Source organism: Felis catus, chromosome B4 (genome assembly GCF_018350175.1).
Source record: "Felis catus isolate Fca126 chromosome B4, F.catus_Fca126_mat1.0, whole genome shotgun sequence".
Lineage (NCBI taxonomy): Eukaryota > Metazoa > Chordata > Mammalia > Carnivora > Felidae > Felis > Felis catus.
The window spans coordinates 95,928,153-95,946,803 of NC_058374.1; the positions used below are offsets into that span (position 1 = coordinate 95,928,153).

General features: G+C 39.5%; 1 protein-coding gene across 2 annotated transcripts in view; it reads left to right on the plus strand.

The window, feature by feature from the left end:
• The window catches only part of LGR5 (leucine rich repeat containing G protein-coupled receptor 5), a 133,613-nt gene that overhangs the window by 43,977 nt on the left and 70,985 nt on the right, over positions 1–18,651 (plus strand). For both annotated transcript variants that reach the window (XM_023257242.2, XM_023257240.2), the window contains exon 2: positions 13,104–13,175. In XM_023257242.2, the coding sequence (XP_023113010.1) occupies positions 13,104–13,175 (72 nt within the window). The remainder of the gene's footprint in view (positions 1–13,103; positions 13,176–18,651) is intronic.

Consider the following 18,651-nt stretch of genomic DNA (forward strand, 5'->3'; position numbering starts at 1 on the left):
GAAATGCATTTTTCTCACAGTTCTGGAGGCTGGGAAATCCAAGATCAGGGTGTTGGAAGCGCTGTTTTCTTCTGAGGCCTCTCTCCTTGGCTCGTAGTTGGCTGTCTTCTCCCTCTGTCTTCACATGGTCTTCTTCCCTCTGTCCCTATGTCCAGATTTCCTCCTCTCATAAGGACACTAGTCATATCAGAATAAGATCCACCCTAATGACCTAATTTTAATGCTTCTGTAAAGACTGTGTCTTCGGGGCACCTGGGTGGCTCAGTTGGTTAAGCCTCTGACTTCAGCTCAGGTCATGATCTCATGGTTTGTGGGTTCAAGTCCCACATCAGGTTCTATGCTGACAGCTCAGAGTCTGAGCCTGCTTCAGATTCTGTCTCCCTCTCTCTCTTCTCCTCCTCTGCTTGAGCTCTTTCTGTCTCTCAAAAAGTCATAAATATTTTTAAAAAAATTTTTAACTGTATCTTCAAGTCAATCACATTCTGAGTTACCTAACATTAGAGCAGTATACAAATGCAGGTGTGGAAGGGCAGAGCATAATTCAAGTCATAACAGTCTATACAAGTTCTTGGTTGTTACAACTCGGGTTTGATAGGAGTGGAGGTGCTCCTGGCATCTCAGGAGTATGGCAGGGATGCTGCTCAACACCTTACAATGCATGGGAAAGCCCCCCCACAGCAAAAAGAATCATCAAGCCCCAAATGTCAATAGTGTCAAGATAGAGAAACCCTGTTCTAGTTCCCAAGTCAGTTGTTTGATTTTTTTCTAAGTGTGAAGAAAAATAGAATATATTTATTACTCATGTGAACATGACTATTGTGAATTACAGCACAATCTTAACTAGGATTTATCCATGTTCAAATATCTTACACAGAAACCAATTTGTGGCATGAATAAGCTTTGTAAACTGTTTAGACAAATAAATGGAGTTATCGTTAAAAGAAAAAAAAAGGAAGCACAGGGGCACCTGGGTGGCCCAGTCGGTTAGACGTCCGACTTCGGCTCAGGTCATGGTCTCACGGCTTGTGAGTTCAAACCCCACATCGGGCTCTGTGCTGACAGAATCTGCATGGATTCTGTGTCTCCCTTTCTCTCTGCTCCTGCCCCGCTCAACTCTCTCTCTTTCTCTCAAAAATAAATAAACATTTTAAAACTACATTTAAATAAGAAAAAAGGAAGCACAATATAAAATATTAGCTCCTTTATCCTTCAGGGGAAAAAAAATTAAGATAACTCCTGATGGACTGGGAAGGGAGAAAGAATGAAGGCAGAGAGGACCGTTAATATCCCATTGCAATTGCTTGACCTCTCTTCCCAGATAAGTGAAAGGCCTGGGGTTTTGACTGGTATTCGGAAATCTGGGGCTGGGAGAGAAATGGACCAGGTGTTGCATACCATGGAGCCAAGAAGGACCCGAAAGATGATATCCAAAGGCTAAGTCGAAGCAGAGTCGATGGTCCAGAGAGGTGTTCTGAATAGTCACTCCAAGGAGCTGGCCAAGAGGTAAAAGCAACCAGAGATGCCACATAAAGGTGTGAACAGTGGAGAGGAAACTTCCCCTGAGGCACTTTCTTACATATGCGGTACTTCTGAAGAGTCAAAAAGGTCAAGCAAGTATTAGCACCTGAACCTAAGCTATGGCAAGAATTAGATCACAGATTCCAGTATACAGTGTAGCAGCAAAAGGCTGATCCCACAAGCTTTAGAGTCACATGGTCCAGGTTCAGACCCTGGCTCTGCCACTTACAAGCTATTCTGTGTGACTGTTTCTTCATATATAAAATGAGTTGTTATCTGAAGATTCACTAAAGTGTGTGTGTGTGTGTGTGTGTGTGTGTGTGTGAGAGAGAGAGAGAGAGAGAGAGAGAGACAGAGACAGAGACAGAGAGAGAGAGAGAGAGATGTTACTTATCACTTTTTGGCACTGATAAGTTTTATAACAAATAGGGCTAATGACCATTTAGAAAGTGGGGGATGAATGATAGTAGGGTGATGTAAAATCAACCAATCAATAAACAAACAAACCTGAGGTTTCTAGAATGGTTGCTTGAAAGAACCACGATGCACTATTCAATATGAGAAAACGCAAAAGGGAAAGCTGGTTTGGGGAAAAGAGAGAAAACTATGAATTCAGTTTGAAATGTGTTGCGTTTTAGGTGACTGGTTGATTAACCACATGGAGAAGTTCAGAAATAAAGCTTTTAGAAACAAAGATCTGTAATACAGCTGCAAACTCAAGGCTAGAAATTGTTCCCAGAGAATAGAAAAAAGCAGAAGAGATAGAATCTTAGGGTATTTCTAGATGTGAAAGTAACTTTTCTGGTGATTTTTGGTGATTGTACAGTCCTTTAGAATATATGAGACGCTACACTATTTTGGAGGGGAAAAAAATTGGTTCCAAGTTGGTTGAAAGCTTTTGAAATGCTGTATCTAGAGCTACTACATTCAATGATCAAAGACCTGTGTGATAACAATGATGATGATGATGACGACATTTGACTTCTTAAAACTGGTTTCCCACATCATTGCCCACCTCGTTGCATTTGCTTCAGTAATTTGCTGCAGTAGATTTCAAAACAAAACAAAACCCACCAAGCGTGCCCAAATAAGGAACACTTCCCTTCTGACTGAGACCTTTGCCTCTGAGACAAGTACATAAACATTCATGACTGATGTTGTGGGCTTCTAATTCTGACAGTTGTAAAAGGGTTTTTGGCTTGCTGTCATAATTTTTTTTTCTTCGTCTATTTGTTTTGGTTTTGTTTTGTTGTCTGCGTGCTTATTTCTCTGTTTGGTGTGTGTTCAGAGTACATGCGGTTTTTAGATAAGTGACCCGCCCACAGATAACTACATCGATCTCTTCTCTTGTTATGCACATAATATAAATAATGTGCTTGACTACCCAGTCACATTAGCTATTTCTATTAGATTAGGACGACAATGTAAAATTTTTCAAATGAGCTTTATTTTGTGCCTCTGTCTTTTCAAAGCATCCAGTAAAAAATTAATAAAGCAAAAGGACTCATCGTACATAAACCAGGTATCTCTAAACATTTTTAAAATTATACTGTGATTTTTAAAAGATTTTTCACGGTAACCAAATATCAACAAGCTAACATTTCTCTACTCTTGATACATCTGTACAGGTAAGAGTTTTAATTTGTAAATACACTAAGAGATTCTATGTTGTAATAATGATAGCAAACTCTGCAGGGCAAGTAGTACTTGCCAGGTACTACTTAAGTACTTTATATATATTAGTTCAATTATTTCTCACAACAATTCTATAAAGCAGATACTATTATTATCTCCATTTCACAGATTAGGTAACTGACACACAGAGATGTTAAATAACTTGTTCAAGGTTATTGAGCTTAGAAATAACAAAGCCAGGATTTGAACTAAAGCACGATAGCTCCAGAATACAGGCTCCTAATTATTACATTACCAACTATTTCAAAGAATATCTTTGAAACCTCAGGAAAAATAATAATATTAGAAGAGAAATGAAGAGATTATTAGCTCTTTCTTTACATATAAATGAATTGCTTCACTTACAACCTGTAAGCTTTACTTTTAACTTAAAGGTCATCAAGTAAAATAAAATATTTTTCCAGCACGTTGCAAAAAAGTATATCCTGATGGCAAAAATTCTATGAAAAGATATTCAGTTCTTCTAGACATGAGGGAAATGCAAATTAAGGCCACAATGAAATACCATTGTACATTTAGTGAAACTAAAATTTAATAGAGAAATAATACCAGTTTTGGTGAAGACAAACAGAGGAAAAACAGGTGTAAAACAATTAGAATTCTCACACCTTGCTGGTGGAAGTGTGACTCAACATAATCACTTTTGAAAACTGCTTGGCAGGATTTGTTAAAGCTGAACGAATATATGCATACACCAGGACCCGGCAATTCCACTCCTAGACGTATACTCGGCAGAAATGCCCACATATATATGCTCAACAAAAGACATATTTAAGAATGTTTATAGCAACGTTACTCATCATAGACACAAACTGACCCAAATGTCCATCAGCAGGTCACTGGATAAATACATTGTGGTGTAATAATAAAACGAGATACTATATTGGATTGAGGGGAATAAACTATTGCTACGTGCAACACATGGATAAATCTCATAAACATAACGAGTGAAAGAAGCTAGAAAAACACACACACACAAAACTCTGCTCTGTATTAATAAGTGAAAGAAGCCAGTCTGAAAAGGTTACATACTGTATGGTTTCAACTGCAAAACATTCTGGAAGATGCAAAATACTCTGGATGATGCTATAATTAACAGTGGATACATTAGTCCAAACTCATGGAATGAACAACACCAAGAGTAAACTCTAATGTAAACTGCGGGGTTTGGGTGATCATGAAGCATCAGTAGGTTCATCAGTTGTACCAAATCGTACCACTCTGGTGGAGGACGTTGATAATGGGAGAGAACATGCATGTGTGGGGGCAAGAGGTGTATGGGAAATCTCTACGGCTTCCTTTTACTTGTGCTGTGAACCTAAAATTGCTCTAAAAAAAAAAAAGAAACTATGCACTCTAGGATTCCATTTATAGAAAGATCAAAACCGAGCAAAACTAATATAAAGTGTTGGAAGTCAGCAGACTGGTTCCCTTTGTGGAGAAGTGGGGGGAAGGGAACATGAGGGAGCTTCTGAGGCAATGGCAGCATTCTATTTTGGGACTAGTGTTGATTTGTGAAGGTATGTTCACACCGGAAATTCACTGGGCTGGACAGTTAAGATTTGTTCATTCTCCCATATATGTTACACTTCAATCAAAAATGTTTTTCAGGGGCGCCTGGGTGGCGCAGTCGGTTAAGCGTCCGACTTCAGCCAGGTCACGATCTCGCGGTCCCTGAGTTCGAGCCCCGCGTCGGGCTCTGGGCTGATGGCTCAGAGCCTGGAGCCTGTTTCTGATTCTGTGTCTCCCTCTCTCTCTGTCCCTCCCCCATTCATGCTCTGTCTCTCTCTGTCCCAAAAATAAATAAACGTTGAAAAAAAAATTTTTAAAAAAAAAATGTTTTTCAAAGATACGTTGTTTTGGAGTTAATAACATGAGAAAGTACCTGGAAATAACATTATTCATACTATCATAAAATGCTACTCAAGCCTGCACCTTTCCTTTTGAAGTTCACAGGAGGTCTTATCTCTAGAAGCATATTTGAAAAGTGATCAATTAAAAAGTGCTGGAATGGCTCCAGCCTGGATCCATTGTTAACAAAGGTATCTGGCAGAGGGCTAAATGCTACTGGATCTCCCAAGACAAATTGAAAATGCTTGTACTTAGAAGAAATAGGAATTGCACTGTGCTGCTAAAGAAGAAAATATTTGTCTTCAACAGCGGCAGAGATTAAAGAACCATTCTGGGGAGTTGTTTTCTTAATTTTTTTAATAGTCACACTATAAGGAATGGCCTCTTTGTTCACCGATTCATGTACCAAGGCTCAAATACAAACAGCATAGCTGGATTTTGAGATGGCGGACTAAGTACCCAATGTAACCATTCCTCCCATAACAAAGCCGTGGAAATGACAGGAAAGATATTTTAGCAGGAGAAAGAGAAGGAAAGGAAAAGTAGGAAGGAGAGGAGGAAGAAAAAGGAGTAGGAGGGGAAGGGGAAGCAACAGCAGCAGTGGAAAGGTACTTGAGTGCGGTGGTAGAAAGGGAACTTTGAATGGACGAGAGTTTTTGAGGAATCTCTAGGACAGAAGGCAAGTAAGACTGACTGAAGAGAGAAAACCTCACACTAGTTCTGAGCAAAACCTATTGTGGCAGGTGGGCACACACAAAGTGGGTTTTGTTCCCGAAAGGGTTTCAAACTGCTGTACACCTCACACTTAAAAGCAACGTAGCCATTTGATAAGAAACATGATTAAAAAAAAAAAAACAAAACGGATCTGGTAAGATCATCTGCTCACTTACAGGAAGGCTGCAGTAGAAGAGATTTCAATTCAGCGTTCACTGTGCATCTTCTATATGGCAAGGCTCTGCTAGACGCTGGAAGTACCATAATGAAAAGAAGAAGAAAAAAAAAAAGAAAACAGCTACTGACCGTGAAAAGTCACAGCCTCCTGTGGGAGATAGACATGTAAACATATAAAACATGTGAACATATCACTTCAATACAATGCAATACAATATGCCAGAGTGGTAAAGAGTTGGTGTGCTGCCCAACGGAGCTTGTATGCAATGCTAACACATGTGGCTTTCATTTGGAAAATGATAGTAATTGAAAGGTTTTAGGTAGGGTGGTGATTTGGCCAGTTCTGCATTTTTCGATGGATCTCTCTAACCATGAGAGGGTGGGCCTGAAGGGATAAGACTGATAGCAGGCAGCCACGGAGTTCGGAGGTGATTTCAGATGACTGGGGCAGAGATGGTGAGCACCTACAGCAGGAAAGAGTAAAGACTGAGGAGAAGAGATAGGTAGAGAAGATGATAAAATGGAAGAAGGCTTGAATAGTATCTAAGAGTTGGGCTCTTTTGACAGGAAGATGGTGATGACACTAGCTAGAAACCGGCACTACAGAAAAAGAAACGAGTTTGGAATAAAAATAATTATTTCTATTGGGGACATGATGCATTCCTGCAAGATGGCTAAGTGGACATATGCAGAAGGAAATTAGATATACGATTCTGAAATCTAGGAGACAGATTAAGACTAGGAATATGTATGTGGGGAGTTATGGGCATCTAAGAGAATCTTAAATCCATGAAAGTAACAGTCTCCAAGAAGAAAGGGCAGAGACTGAAGAGCACTAGGCCAGGGAAGAACTCCAGAGAACACTGACATTTAAGGGATAAATAGAATAAAATCCCACAAAGGAGCTTATAAAATAGAAAGTATGGAAAGAATCCTGAGAGAATGATGACTTGGAAACCAATGGAGTATAGAGTTTCCAGAAAGAGCAAATCTAATGCAGGAGAGAGGCCCAGTAAGTCATGTGTTCATTAAAGTTGACAATATGGAGGTCACTATTTCTTTGGCAAGAGCAATTTCATCGGAGTGTAGAGATGGAAGTCTCTGTGTTGTGGGTTGGAAAGGGAATGGGAAGTGGAGACTGTAATTCTAAGCTGTAAACAACCCTAAAGGGAATGAGAAAGATTGGGCAGCAGGTAAAGGAAGACATGATATTGAAAGATCCTGTTTCCCATCTGCTTTCGTAGTGGAAACGACTTGACTATGTTTATATGTTGAAAGTAAGAAGAATCAGTGAAAAATAGAGGAAGAAGAAGGAATTATTCATGGAGTAAAGTGCTATAGCATCCTAGAGGGGATGAGACCCATAAGCAAGGCAAAGCAAGGAGAAAAGTATGGGCATAGTAAGCAGGGGACAAAAAAAGAACAAGAATTTGGTTTATTTCATGTTTGGTGGTCTAAAGAATCGCAGTTGTTTCCATGAAGTAAGAGGGAAGGTGTCCCATGATAGGAGTCACTGTTGATGAAGAGGTTTGAGGCAAGTGGTAAGGATTGGCCACAGTCCCCGTGGGAGTAAATTGAGCAATCACAAATAACAGGATTGTGCAGCAGTGTTGAGAACCCACAAAGACCATGAATTTATAGTCACTAATCTGCACATTTGTGAGTTACTCTTTTCTAGTAGCACTCAGTACCCTGAGATAGTAACAGAAAAAATGAATTATGGTGTTTTCCCTGAGCTGGGATTTTTCCAGGAGAAAGAAACAAAAGACAACGGACCAGGGAGTTGAGGGTGTTGGTGAGGTGGTGATCCAAGTGACCAATGTGTGATCTAAGCTGGAAAGATAAAACACTGTGTCAGAAACACAAGGGTATGTTAAACTAGATCTTAAATGGGGGCAAGGGGGGTGGGGAATTACAGGAGCAGGAATTTGGAAATCGAGAGGCTAATGTGTTCTAGGGAAAGGAAATCACATGTGTAAAGACAGATGCAAAGGGGAACAGCAAGACTTTCAGTGTAGGTGGGCCACACATTGCATAGAGGAAAGTGACATAGAATCAGGATGGAAACATACATTAAGCCAGATTGTGAAGAGCCAAAATAGTTTAGGCATTCATTCCTTTAAGAAACCTGGAGCCAGCAGAAGTTCTCAGATTGAGGAGCCCCCGATGACCACAGCTATGCAGGTTGTGCCCCACACAGGGACTCCTCCCGTGGGGCTGAACTTCAGGCCCAGCTCTGCTTGCAAGCCATTCACCTTGTTCTGTTGCTTCAGTGCCAAGAAGAGGCTCTTTCCTGTAACCCTGCTCTAGATTTCCAGACACGGGCATTAACACAGCATCGACAAGAGCAGGGTCAGAGACAGGGCAAAATGGTTGAACATATTTGACCATCTTGTCACAATGACTCCTCCACGTCTTATGAAATCTTTGTCCATAGTGACCACTTTTTCAAAATTAATTCCAACATCTTGGCAAAAGATGAAAAAATTAAAGAAATCCATTACATTGTTTCACAAATGTTAGGAAACTGAATCATAGACAAAACGTGGTGCAAAATGCAGCCTCTTTTTAAAATAATCGTTTAAAAAGTAAATAACATACAGGTTTAGAAATTGTTTTAAGACCACCTCATTTGCTGCTAAGGTTATATGTGTTCCAGGTGTCAGAAAGACCAAATACGAAAAAAAAAAAAAGTTTAAAAATAATTTAAGTAAGAAAGGGAGTATTTTTGTACAGAGGTTTAATGTTGTTCTCATTCTGTCATTTTTAACTAAAAATTGACATGAAGGCAAGAAGGGCATTGTTTTTTTTATTTTTTTTATTTAATTTTTTTTTTCAACGTTTATTTATTTTTGAGACAGAGAGAGACAGAGCATGAACGGGGAAGGGGCAGAGAGAGAGGGAGACACAGAATCGGAAACAGGCTCCAGGCTCTGAGCCATCAGCCCAGAGCCCGACGCGGGGCTCGAACTCACGGACCGCGAGATCGTGACCTGGCTGAAGTCGGACGCTTAACCGACTGCGCCACCCAGGCGCCCCAAGAAGGGCATTGTTGATTAAAGAGTGGTCCTAACCTTCCCAGGACTTGACTGTCTTTTTACTGATCCACAGCAGATAAGAATTTGAGAGTAAAGGTTTACAAACTTTTATAGTAATTGAATAATCTATGTTGAATCCCATAGCAAAATACTGAGTCTCCTATTTTGTGCATTTTAGGGTTTTTTTGTTTCCCTTTTCTAGTAATTAATTTTATTATGTCTTTTTAAAAATTATAGATCCACAGCAAATTCAAAATTTTCTAGATGGGTGATGGGTATTAAAGAGGGCACTTGTGATGAGCACTGGGGTATTGTATGTACGTGATGAATCACTGAATTCTACTCCAGAAACCAATATTGCACTGTATGTTAACTAAAATTTAAATCTAAAAAAAAAAAAAAATTGGTCTTTCACCATGGATAGTTTGGGAAGCACTGAGCTAGAGGACCACTATTCCATTTGACCATCACTGCAAAGATGATTACAGAATGAAAAAAGTAAATGCAGACAAGTTCCTTTTTACCTTACCCACTTTGAATTTATATTTTAAAGGCCTATTTCATTTTACCTTAGATTGTTGATATTAAAGGCTGTTTTCTGCTATAGGCTTATATGCATTGCTTAGAAACTCTTTAAAAGAAAATAGCCTTATTAGAAAACAGGTGGTAAAGGACTGGTTTAGCAGTATTTGCTCATTTTCTAAGTGGAACTCCAACATTGGGTACCACCAAGAAGTTATTCTTCATTCCTTTTGGGAAAAGGAGATACTCTTCTTTTTAAGAGGTAAATTAAGTCACCCTCTTTTGATTGGAAGCAGCTAGCATAGGGTCTCACACTATTAATGTAGTTTAGTTTCCTAGTTTATCAACGGGTTTTTTTTTGTTTTTTTTTTTAATTTATTTTGGGGACAGAGAGAGACAGAGCATGAACGGGGGAGGGGCAGAGAGAGAGGGAGACACAGAATCGGAAACAGGCTCCAGGCTCTGAGCCATCAGCCCAGAGCCTGACGCGGGGCTCGAACTCACGGACCGTGAGATCGTGACCTGGCTGAAGTCGGACGCTTAACCGACTGCGCCACCCAGGCGCCCCTAGTTTCCTAGTTTAAATACAAGGAAGTCTGCCACAGGGAGATCAGTTCTCCCAAGATCATGCAGCTAGTGAATGGGGAGGTACAGATTCAAACCCAAGACCCTATACCCTGACAGTGCTTGCACTCTTTCTGCTGTTCTGCCATAAAAAGAGTTCTGGTGGGGGACCCTGAGAGTGAAAGCTTATACAAGCTTCACTTCCAGGAGCCTGAAATAGGATAATAAATATTAAAATAATGTGGAGTGTTTTTGAATCTCCTAAATATGTAAATTTCCTTGTTCTATTTAGAGCTTTCTGCATATGGACAAGATAGATGTTTATCCCAAACTGATTTGCACATCACACAGAAAAACATAAGCGCAGAGGGAAGTTACCCATACCAGTTGTCTTGATGAAACTGGTTTAATCCGGGCTGCTAATAAACATGCTCCTAAAACAAACCACCTTGATTCTTTTAGGAAATAAGTGAGATATCAATTAGAAATGAGTGAATACCTGAGAAATATCAAGTCATCGCAGAAATTACATGGTCCCTGTGAGGAATTCAGAAACCTCATTGATTAGTTTAACACATGTCTGTTCAGTGAACTAAACAACTTTGCTGCTTCAGAGAAGTATCTGCACCACAAATTTAAACTGCTAATCAATCATTTGGCACTATTATCTAGATGATGCCAGAAAAAAATCCAGATGCTTAATATATGGAAATACAAATTTTTTAGTGAATATTTTTGGCATTGTTTAGGTTTTTTAAATTTTTTTAAACAACTTTTTTTAATGTTTATTTATTTTTGAGAGAGAGAGAGACAGAGCACGAGCAGGGGAGGAGCAGAGAGGGAGACACAGAATCCGAAATAGTCTCCAGGCTCTGAGCTGTCAGCACAGAACCCAAAGTGGAGCTCGAACTCACAAACCGTTAGACCGTTGACCTGAGCCAAAGCCAGACGCTCAACAGACTGAGCCACCCTGGCACCCCTTACATTTCTTTTTAATGTTTATTTATTTTTGAGACAGAGCATGAGTGGGGGGAGGGGCAGAAAGAGGGAAGCACAGAATCCAAAGCAGGCTCCAGGCTCTGAGCTGTCAGCACAGAGCCCAACAGGGGGCTCCAACTCAGGAACCGTGAGATCATGACCTGAGCCAATGTCGGACGCTTAACCAACTGAGCCATTCAGGCACCCCGGAATTGTTTACTTTTAGCTCGAGAAAATAGCATTTTACTCAGCTATATAATTGTTCAGTAGCAGACACTAAAAGTTATCATTGTTTTTTTACCATACTCTAAAACATGTAACTGAATATTTTGTCTACCTGTACATACTAGTGACTTTGTAAAGAGTAAATGATCAGTCCCTCAATTCTTACCATCAATGATTAAAAGTTAATATTTGATAAAGGAACCAAGCAATCCATACTGACATCAACTGGTTAGGCGCTATGGGTGTGGCCACTTAAATAAGAAGGATATTTTTAAAAGCTCGTGGGTGAAATGGGTAAAGGTGGTCAAAAGATACAAATTCCAGGGGTGCCTGGGTGGCTCAGTCGGTTAAGCGCCCGACTTCCGCTCAGGTCAGGATCTCACGGTCCCTGAGTTCGAGCCCCGCGTGGGGCTCTGTGCTGACAGCTCAGAGCGTGGAGCCTGTTTTCTATTCTATGTGTGTGTGTCTCTCTCTGCCCCTGCCTTGCTCATGCTCTGTCTCTCTCCCAAAAATAAATAAACGTAAAAAAAAAAAAAAAAAAGATACAAACTCCCAATTCTAAAATAAGTAAGTCCTGGGGATGTAATAACATACAGCAGGGCACATATAGTTAACAAAACCATATTTTTTATTTGAAAGTTGCTAAAAGAGTAAATCTTACAAGTTCTCATCATAAGAAAAAAAAAGTTCTCGCTATGTGCGGTGATGGATGTTAACTAAATTTATTGTGGTTACCATTTTGCAACATATACGTATATCAAATCGTTATGTTGCACACCTAAAATTAATACAATGTCATATGCCAGTTAAATCAATTTTTAAAATAACAAATAAAAAGAAGCTCATTGTCTCCTCTAGAGGTAAATTTTCAGTACATACACCTGATCTGAGATTATGATGAATTCTGAATATAATCTGAATCTTCAGGTTTGACCAATGGGTCATTTTTAAAGTCAACCTGTAGCTGACTGGTATATAAAGTCTTAGTTGGTCTCGATGACAATCTGTCCAGCACTCGGTCTTTTGTCCTCTCAGATACAGACGGCGTATATCAGTGGTGCTGTAGGGTTATGTGGGAGACAGTAAAGAAATAGAAACGTAAAAACAGAATGAAATCTAATTACACGGAGTTTCCCTTAAAACAAAAATCGATTGAGTTCTGCCCAAAGTGGCTTGTTGTTTCCTGTGCCAGGAACTACCGTGCAAGCCCAGCAGGAAGTGTGCTCCAGAGCAGGATCACATTACACCCTTGTTTTATGGTTCATTTCACTTATTTAATGCAATCTGAGAACCTGCAAAGGGAACATGTTAGAAGGAGGGAATAGGCTTTTTGTCTTGTTTTGTTTTTTTAAGTTTCTTTGAATCAAAACATTTGTTTTTACAAGGTGCTTATAGCCCCACAGAAGCAGGACTTCCAGAGTTGCATGGTGAAGACATTTCTCTTTGTCACCAAATTCAAAGCAAGTCATGAGGTTGGGTTATGTCTAGGGTTGAGTTATGTCTGTTTCCTTTGCCGTCCTACTCACATAATTTTAAACATGAAGTATTGCAACCAGGCCCACAAATGGCCTAAATCATTTTGAATTCACATAAGCTCCTCCTAGGATCTCTAATTTGATAGAGAGACCAAGGTGGTCTGGGGCGGGGGCGGTGGTGGGGCAGGAATATATTTCAGATGCAAAATAGCGATTCATTTGTCGAGCAAAAGAATGAGTTTGGCCGTATTGCTTGAAAACGTGTGAACTGAGCAGCTGGATTTCCTTCTGGTGGCATTCCTTGTGTGGACACCGCTCCTCACATGCTGTCTGTTTTCCTCTCCAGAGACCTCAGTATGAACAACATCAGTCAACTGCCCCCGAGTCCCCTGCACAGTCTCCGCTTCCTAGAGGAGTTGTAAGTATCGCCGTAGTAGTGATGCGTCCAGTCAACACTGCGCACATTCTTGTGTTTGCCTCTCATACTTAACTGTGGGAACCAGATAAAACAAGGCAAAAAAGCTGTCAGCACCAACAATTTTGGCACATGAGGAAACACTTACTTGGGAGGGGAGAAAAAAAAATTGCCTGTGATTCTGGAAATCAACTTATAAAAGAGTTTACCATGACGCTACAACTTTCTAAGGTGAGACTGAGCCAAACAAATTAAAATTTTAAAACAAAGGCTGTTTAAAAGAGCTGGATGTCTCTTTGGAAATAGTTAAGCAGCAGGATATTAAAAGTTTGAATGCTCGTTCATGTTTATTAAAATAGCAAGTAAAGCTATAATCAAAACCAAAAACTGCTGCTTGGTTTGGGTTGTGACCGGGAGAATTGGGTCCACATCCCATAGCACCAAAACTTCTTGTCCTAATCACTTTTAATTACTATTTTCCTACTTCTTCATTTAGCTTCCCTCAAGGCTTGGACAGAAAAACATGAAATCCACAGAGGACGTCAAACTGGGCTCTCCCAAAGTCACTGTAAAAAAAATAAAAAATAAAAAAGGAGGAAGCTAAAATTAGCTAATGATACACAGAGGAATCTTGATTAGGTCTAGTAATCATTTTCCAGAAGACGAAAAAGAACTGTATAATCCAAAAATCTGCATTTAAAAATTCATTTGATCTTCTTACCCTATTGAGTGATGGAGACTGAGGGAGTGAGGTGCCATCTCAGTCTTCATGAAGAAAGTTTGGCACCATCATTAGAGTAAGTCCTCTGACTGTTGATTAAAGGAATTGTTTAGGCAATGACCTCTTTTGAAAAACTTCCTTTATAAATCCTAAAGTCAGGGTCCAATCTGGAGAGTAATTTAAATGGTTGATGCACTGCATGATCCGCCGCGGGAAGTGGAAAGAATATTCCACCGTAACCAAATTACACTATGTCGATTTTTTCCTTTTTCAGGAGGATAATATTCTCACACTTCCCTAAGGCTTTTCTCTTTATTTTTGATGGCCTTACATTTTTGCAAATGCTATTGTTTTACTACCGAAAGTCGAATATATGTCCAGATTGTTTTCCAGAGTTACAGTGGGGAAGCTCAGAAGATGGGATTGTACAGCAAGTTTTTATCATTCAAAGAATGGGTTTTCAATCGGGGTTTTCCAGCTCCGCTTTTCCCGTCTTCTTTTTTCTCTCTGACCATTTCCATTGCTGAAAATTAACCTTGATCAGGGCTGAGACCTTGTCTAGCTTAGTCATGGCTTGTATGTAATAAATAATCAACACATTTTTGGGGTGCTCGGTTGGCTGAGCGTCCGACTCTTGATTTGGGCTCAGCTTGCGATCTCACAGTGGGATTGAGCCCCGAGTTGGGCTTTGTGCTGAGCTCAGACCCCGCTTGAGATTCTCTCTCCCTTGCTCTCTGCCCCTCCCCCACTCATGCTCACACACACTCTCTCTCTCTCTCAAAACAAATATTTAAAAAAATAATCAATACATTTTTGATGGATGAGTAAATGAATTAATGAACAATGAGAAAGCAAAACATGTAAAAGGAGCTTCTCATACAAGTTAGCTGCCTTAGAAAAAAATAACAGATGTGGTAGACATTAGCTAATATTTCTAAAGATAACCTTTAGCAAATTTTGATTAGTGGTTTTTCCTCATTTCCATCCTTCTCATCTTCCCTTTCTCACCATAATTAACATACTATGCTTAGTTCTATTTTCCCCTGTATTTCGAAGGTGTGCATTTCCTATGCTTTTCTCTTTAATTTCCTTACACTATGAGATGGCACAAGGCTTCCATTCTGTGTCAACATGCACCTCAACTTTAGACCACAAACTGAATCAATAAATAATTCACTTCCCTAAGGTCTTTGTTCAGTAGAATTCCTCCCTCAGTGACCAACTCATTCAAAATAACTCCTCATTCTTCATGAGGTGAATGTTAGTTCTGTTCCAAGGCCGGTTTCTCAAAAGGTAATTGAGGAAAGTCAGGGGGAAAAAAATAGGGAAGGAACTACCATTTGAAAAAGATATTTTTTCTATATTGTCTTATTTTGATATCTGGAAACTCCATTAAGTGTCTTGACTGTGGAATCATGGGATTTCAGAAATAGAAGGGACCCTTAAAGGACTATTCATTCTAGTTTTTCATTCTGTCCTGGAATGCCCTCTATTGAGTTGGCCGACTTGCAGAATGTAAAAGCTAGACCACTTTCTCATATATAATTCTATGTTGTATCTGACTGATGTTTTGAAGACATCATTATTCATTTCATGGCAAAAGGGGATAGTATTTATAGAACCTGGAGAAATGATCAGCTCTGTTTGGTTTATTCTTTTGTTCCCAAGGCTAATTTTAGGGTGTTGTGTTTAAAACAAAACAAAACATAGCAAAAAAACAAACAAACAAAAAAAAAAGCACCCATTTTGCAGAGTATTGTGATTATGCCTCTGGTATGTTGCTCATAATTTCATTAGACTTAGCTATGTTTAAGTCTGTATTCTCTTCTAGAGTAGAAGATCTTCAGAATAATAATGTAATTATAATGACAACAATAGTAGCTTACTCTGCTCAAAATTTTTCCACTGAATCCTCCTAACAACCCCATAAAAGTAGATATTATTGTTATCCACACTTCGTAGATTAAAAAAAAAAAAAGAAAAGATGAAGTGCAGAGAAAATAAGAAACTTGTCCAAGACCATGAAGTGTTAAGTGTCAGGGCTAAAATTCAAACCCACCTTTAAAGCCACACTCAGAAGGTAGAGGAAGAGGTAGGAATTGTACGTGATTTGTGCATTTCTTTTCCCCAGTAGTACCTAGCACAGTGTTTTGCACAAAACTGTTATTTAAATTGAGTTTTGTAATCATAGGTCTGTCATATGTCTGTGTCTGTCTGTGTATATGTGGAGGAATGAAATAGAGAGAGTAGGAGAGAGATCTGTCTGCCCAGCTGGGAGAGATTGGATATTCTGGTTATCAATTCACTACCATCACCGATTATTGGCTGTGGAGAAATGTCATCAGAATTTTCAGATGTAGAATTGTCAGAGTATCACCAATTTAGCACTGCTTCATAGGTACAAAACCTTAGTGACTATTTTTATATGTGCCTGCATATGCTTAAACAGCATGTTTATATGGTATTCTACCTGAATCAACAAATGACAACCATGCAGCTGGATACAGACATTTAGATATCTGGGGTGTGTGTGTGTGTGTGTGTGTGTGTGTGTGTGTGTGTGTATCTTTTGTTATGACAGTAGAGCACTGTTCTAAAAGTATTCCTTCATTCAGTTTATTCAGCTTCTCTCTGGCTTTTTCTCTTTATCTATTAAATAAGAAGGTGTTACGGATACTATTAATGATTTTAATAAAACTCTCACCACAAAACTCAATTTTTAAAAATCACTATTGATAAAGGCAAGTAACCACTCTTCCTGTTCACTAATTACCCAACTTATCATTTCCCTAGTTTAATTCATATAATTATGTTTTGAACTATGTAGACAGCCATGATTCATTCCTCATCTGGAGCTTAGCAAAGGTGTCGCAGTTTAAAACCCTCTAAGAATCAATAAAGCCTTAATGGTACTCCCTGACTCACTGTTTAGAAATATATGTATATTCTAACCCCAGAAAAAGTGACTACCTGAGGCAATGATTTAAGAAGAATAAAGGTCCTCACCATTGATGAGTTCCTTTTCCTCCTGACGTTCTAGAATGTTTGCTACTTGTGCCACATATTCAAGTCTTATTTATGAATGTTATTTATTTTTTTAACTCTATGCAGTGACTGGACATGCAGAGGCCAAACGTCCTATTGTTACAAAGAGAAAGAGAGCGGGCGTCTAGCTGGCTCAGTGGTTAGAGCATGTGACTCTTGATCTTGGGGCTGTGAGTTCGAGCCCCATGTTGGGTATAGAGATTACTTAAAAAATAAAATATATAAAAAAAAAAAAAAAAAGAGAAGGAGAGCCTTCTTCTTTTGGAAAAAAACAAAAACATGGTATCTGAGTGTGGCGAGGCTGTGCTGTGTAGGGAGAAAAGGGCAGGATTTAGAGGCAAAACCCAGATCTTGTCTCTGCACTACCTGATAATCCACTTGATTTCACTGGGTCTCCGGGGATAATGGCAAGAGCTGCCCCGCCTGTGCTTTGAGATGTTTCTGAGAATTGAATGAAATGATAATGAGAGAACTTTGGTAAGCTCTCATTCACCTGTTGAGCTGTGTTAGTATAATGAAAACACCTTCAAGAAGAGTCCAACCTCTTTCTTTCCTCTTTCAAAAGCCTGACTTTGCAGTAACCCAGGGATCCAGGACTTGGGAAGGAAAAGCTCTTTCAGGGGCGCTTGAGTGGCTCTGTCGGTTAAGCCTCCAACTTCAGCCCAGGTCATGATCTCACAGTTCGTGGGTTTGAGCCCCACGTCAGGCCCTGCACTGACAGCTCAGAGCCTGAAGCCTGCTTCGGATTCCGTGTCTCCCTCTCTCTCTGCCCCTCCCCTGCTCACGCTCTGTCTCTCTCTCTCTCTCTCTCTCGCTCTCTCAGAAATGAATAAACACCCAAAAAAAATTTTAAAAAAGAAAGAAAACTTTCAAACTCTCAAACACAATCAGCGCAGAATAGTTCTTTCCCAAATTTAAACATCCTGAACGCTAATTGCATTTCTCTCCAACAGTGTCTCTCTCAGTTCTGTTGATTCAGTTCTATTAGGGACTTATGTTAATGTTTGCTATTTGGACAAATTAAAGATTTGGTACTCAGAGTGTGGTTCAGATGTTAGGAGCTAATGGCAGAGTGTTCCTCATGCTGACATCCACAAGTCCCATTAAACTTAGATTAGTAGTTTGATGAAACCAGAGGGGAAAATGAACTGTTACCATTTTAAACAGTGTGAGCTGAAGGCCTTTGTTTCCGAGTAGTATTTTAAAATCTTTCCAGATACTAATGCTATTGGAATCAAATACTCGATTTAGCCGTCAAGGAAACATGAGAAGCTCTAGGGAGGTCTGTTTTTAAGTTACTATTGTTCCCTGGAACTGCTTGCTCATATTATGGTTGGCCTTGAAGAATCTCTATATAAATAGTAGATACCGATTATTGTAGATGAAATTTGTAATGAGAAATACCACCAGACTTCCTGAAAGCACAATCTACACTTGATACTTCTACTTCCTCATCATGGGGCTGAAAATAGTGAGAGCTGTCCTGCCTGTCTTTTGAGATTTTTTCCCAAAGATCAAATGAAATAATGATGAGAGAACTTTGGTAAACTCCAATTCACATATTGGATGTGTTAGTAAAATGAAAACACCTTCATGCCCATGAATAATCTTCGTGCCCCTTGGCTTTGTCACAGTGTTCCGTCTCTTGTCTTCATGGATCTGGCAAATGATTAAAAATGCTGCCTCTTTGAAACTCGCTTTCTCTAATGTTAC